The sequence below is a fragment of the Buceros rhinoceros genome, unplaced genomic scaffold (genome assembly GCF_000710305.1).
Source record: "Buceros rhinoceros silvestris isolate BGI_N320 unplaced genomic scaffold, ASM71030v1 scaffold39891, whole genome shotgun sequence".
Lineage (NCBI taxonomy): Eukaryota > Metazoa > Chordata > Aves > Bucerotiformes > Bucerotidae > Buceros > Buceros rhinoceros.
Window position 1 is genome coordinate 13151 of NW_010395536.1, and position 4111 is coordinate 17261.

A 4111-nucleotide genomic window follows, 5' to 3' on the forward strand; every position below is an offset into this window, starting at 1 on the left:
GTTCCCACTCTCCAAATGCAGCTTTTTCCCTGCTCTGGTTCAGAAAAGAGCCGAAGACCCGCAGCGTTCTCATGGCAACACGCTTGCTACTCGTTCGCTTCCGAGCTGAGTCTGCCCCTGCCTGGGGCAGTCAGCCAGGAGCCGAGCCCCAAAGCCTTCGGGTCAAGGGCAGCCGCGCCCTGACGGGGCCAGGCAGCTTTGGCAGCAGGTCCCGGGTGAAAGCGAAGCTGATGGGTGAAAAGTGGGGCTGGAGGAGCCTGGAAGGAGGCACCAAGTGCAGGTACTTGCCTCCACAGTCTCGGCTGGCTTGTTTTCTTCTGCAGCAGTGGGTGCCTGTTGCCCAGCAATTCCTGGAGAGCTGCTGGAGCCAAACAGGCGAGTTACACTGGATTACAGGAGCTGTGGGCTGACCAGTGTTACCCTGAGCTATCTGAGAGCAGTGACTGTCTGATCACTGCAGCTCTGAAGGGTTCAAAGCACCCAGCAGCAGTACAGGGCTGTGAAGAGCACATTGTACCACCACAGCATGAAGCCCTCGCTTCTGGGAGGCTCTTCCTTGCACCTTTAGCGCTGGGACCTCCCTGCCAGTGCTTCTCTTTGGTTTCAGGCCATTCATTCAGCCACATGAAAGTGCCGAGAGGAGCCTTTTGTCTGGCACTCCTGCAGCTTTTCTAAGTCCTTTGAGGTTTCACAGCATTTTATATTACCTGATTTTAGAGTCTGACATGAATCTGGCAGGTTAAGAGCTGTCTGTGCCTCCTCTGAAGTGTCTCTGCGCTCTGCTGTAGCCAACTTCCAAAGCCTGGGCTTATCTGGGTGCATGAGGCTTTACTCTTTCAGTTTTTGAAAGAGCCCAGGTATCTTGTGAGCTCTGTGAAAGGTCAGAACTGCTGACCCCGTAGCTTTGCAGTGTCCTTTTCACAGTTTCCCCCGATACTGCCTGGCAGAGCCCTCCCCACTGCCCAGCTCATGAAGTCTGCTGGCTCCTGAGCTGAGCTGTGTGCACTTTCCTCCAGGGAGGATAAAGCACTGGCAGCCCCAGCCTCCGCCCAGCCCAGAACGGGTACATACTGCTTCCCCTCCTCATAAACACCTGCAGTACCGGAGATGAGAGCCCCTGGTCACTCTCAGGTGCTGTGCTCTTGGTGCCTGGGCTCCTTCTGTCTTGCTACCCATGAAATGAGGCAACAAGACGCTTCCAGTCACAGAGACATTTATTCTTCCATATCTGTACAGCAGATAGATCAGGGCATGCTTCAGGCAGCAGCATCTACAGACATGGCTTCTCCTGCTAGTGCGATAAATAAACTGCTGTCGCTCTGTTACAAACTTACGTGGATGCTTACCTGTTTCCAGGCTGGGAGTGCTGACTGCACTCAAGTTAAAGAAACCCACAAAAAAAACCCCAACCAAACAAACCAGGAGGAACAGCTTTGATTTCTCACATCCAGACCTGGTGGGAGAAGAAGCACCAGTGTGTGTCTCTCGACCCTTGCCACAGCTCTGGCTCTGAGGCGCAATGCTACTGCTTCCCTGCAAGCTGCCTGCTTATCCATGGGTGACATGTGCCCTGTCCTTTCGTGTCCATGCTCGGCAGCCTCACAGCCACGTCCCCACAATAATGAGTCCTTTGCCAAACGATGCCACTTGTCCACGAGGAGGGGGTGCACAGTCGGGGTGGGCAATTCCCAGTGTGGAGGACAAGGTTCCAGCAGACGGTGCCCTCACCTGAGCATGGAGCCTGTGAGCTCTGCTCTGAAGGACTCCTGGGCAAGTACCAGGACAGTCTGAGGTGAGAACAGCGTAATGGGACACACACGACAGGAACGCTGCAGTATCCTTCCTCCCGCCGGGATGAGTGAGACTGGCAGCAGCAGTAAGTAAAAGTGATCTGTTAGATGATAAATACCTTCAAATGGCATAATCTCTCGGGTTCTGTTTCCTGAGGGTCTGCAGAACATCCTCGAGAAGCGATAGCCCCAAATCCACTTTGAAGGACAGGAAGGGGTCAGACGGGTCAGAGAGAGGGGTGCCGTTCTGCGACCCTGCCTCTGAGGTCCCGCAGTCTGTAGCCTGATCTTTGTGGAATTGAGTTTGAGTGGCTTTGTGGTATTGATGAGCAGCACCAGACAAGGAGATGTCAGAGTGAGAGTCGGTGCGATCGATGATGTTAGGGCAGCTGGAACTGTCCAGGTACAGCCGAGGAGGCTTGGGAGGGGCTTGTGCCTTGGCCAAGTTTTGCTCACTCTGGCATGACAGGTAATCAGACTTGTCCTTCAGATCCCTCAAGCCTTCCCTCTTCTGGCACTGCCCGTCACTGTCCAGAGTGTGGCTGTTCTGATTCAGGATGATGACTTGGTTGCCCAGCTTTTTGTGTCTCCTGAGTGAGAAACGCCTGAAGAACGTTGTGGACTTAATGGACCCTCTCCGCCAGGTATCCATGCTGAGGAAAGGCAAGAGAAGAAGGAAACTGCTGACTCTTGACAGGCGTCAGAACTTCAGCTGCAGGATCAGCAACAAGCCACGCAACAGGAACAACCTCTTCCTTCCCCGTTCCTGTAGCTGGAAGGAAAACAGAGAGGCTGGTATTGCAGGAAATGCAGACCTCACACTATGTCCCTGTGCAAGGGAGCAGCTGGCCTGTCTTAGATGTGAAGGAGCCTCCTTCTTCAGTGGAGGAGTGGCGATGGCTGAGCTTGTTAAATCTGCTGCAGAAAGAAGCTGGTGGAGAACAGCGAAGGCACACAGTCACCATGAGAACAGATTTGATCCAGCATCTAGAACAGAAGGGCACTGGGGTGCCATGGCAACCAGCCACCTTCCCAGGCGAGGGGCACTGGAGACAGATCTCTGGGGGTGGTAGGAAGGGAGACGGTGACTCAGTCGCACCGAAGGGAACCGAAGACACAGTCAAATGGAGATTTAAAAAGCAACAAAACGCAGATGTAGAAGACAAACGTGAGGAAAGTGGAGTGCAAAATGGACTTACGCTGCGTCAGAGCCGCTCCTGAGTCCAGCGGACGGTGGAGAAGCTGCTGAAGCCCTGGGAGAACCGTGGCCACCACGTTCACCAGTGCACTGGGACGTCGGGAGAAGCAAGTGCAGGGTTGGTTCAGCCAGGCTGGACCCGGAACACTAAAAGTCCCCAATGCCGCCGTCTCTTCATGTGCCTCCCGTCCCTGCTTCCCGGGCTGCAGCTCCTTGTGCGTATGTATTTGTTTTGAGCCAAGCCCCTGCTGAGTCAGCCACGTCAGGAACTGGGTTTGACACTACTGGTAATTGCCAGGATTGCAGGAAGTAGGTGTGCGGAGCGGCAGAGCACCAGCCCACGCTCTGCCTTGGGAGGAGACAGGCTCCCTCAGCAGCACCCAGGGAGCTCAGGAGCTGTCACAGCAACAGCAACTTGAAGCACTTCTTGAATCCGACTGTTCCTTCTCTTGGTGCTCTCTCTCCCTTCCGCCGCTTCTGAGGGCTTGTTGTATCAGCCCGGCTCCCACACAAGCCCAGAAACCACCTCTCGTCTGTTTTAGATGTAAATCCAGAGTGTGAGGCAGGGATTCAGGTTTGTGCGGTGATTCATCTGCATGAGTCTCGCCTGGGCTATTTCATTCAGCCGAGAGAACAGCGGGAAGTGTCTGTGGCGAGTGGACGGGAGCTTTGGCGGAGCCTCCTCCTGCCACCGAAGGCTGGTACACTGTGGGGCTTCCCAGGCACCGTCAGTCGGTGCTGTGCGGTGATTTCATTCACGTGCCTCTGAAGACGCCAGTTACGGTGGTGTTAGTCTCCTAATTTCCCGGTCTCCGTTTCTCATCTCTTTTGGGCTTCTCTGTCCTCACAGCTCGATGCAGTGGCCGGAGGAGCCGCTTTGAGCCGCTTTGCCCCATTTTCAGGCAGAGCCTTGCCGAGCTGTTCTACTGCCTGTTCATCCCTCCCTGTTTCTATTTCAGTGTCCTTGAATCATGACTAAATCTCATTCCTAGAAGAACGAACATGAAGGCTTTTTCATTCACCTTCTGTCGACATGCTTTTCTCTCCACCTGAGCTGTCACGCAGACGAGGATGTTTCCAAGCGCTGCAGCCTGTGAATACCGCCGACATAGTAAGGACACCT

At 54.5% G+C, this 4111-nt stretch overlaps 1 protein-coding gene across 1 annotated transcript; it reads right to left on the minus strand.

Annotated features, from left to right (window-relative positions):
- Positions 1-1911: 1911 nt before the first annotated feature.
- On the minus strand, positions 1912-2556 carry LOC104501720 (chromosome unknown open reading frame, human C15orf62). Its single transcript, XM_010145574.1, has one exon. The coding sequence runs from the start codon at positions 2440-2442 to the stop codon at positions 1912-1914; it is 531 nt and encodes a 176-aa protein (XP_010143876.1). The 5' UTR covers positions 2443-2556.
- Between the last annotated feature and the right edge of the window lie 1555 nt (positions 2557-4111).

Coding starts and splice junctions, on each gene's coding strand:
- LOC104501720 (XM_010145574.1), bottom strand. CDS start 2,442: ATGGATACCTGGCGGAGAGGGTCCATTAAGTCCACAACGTTCTTCAGG.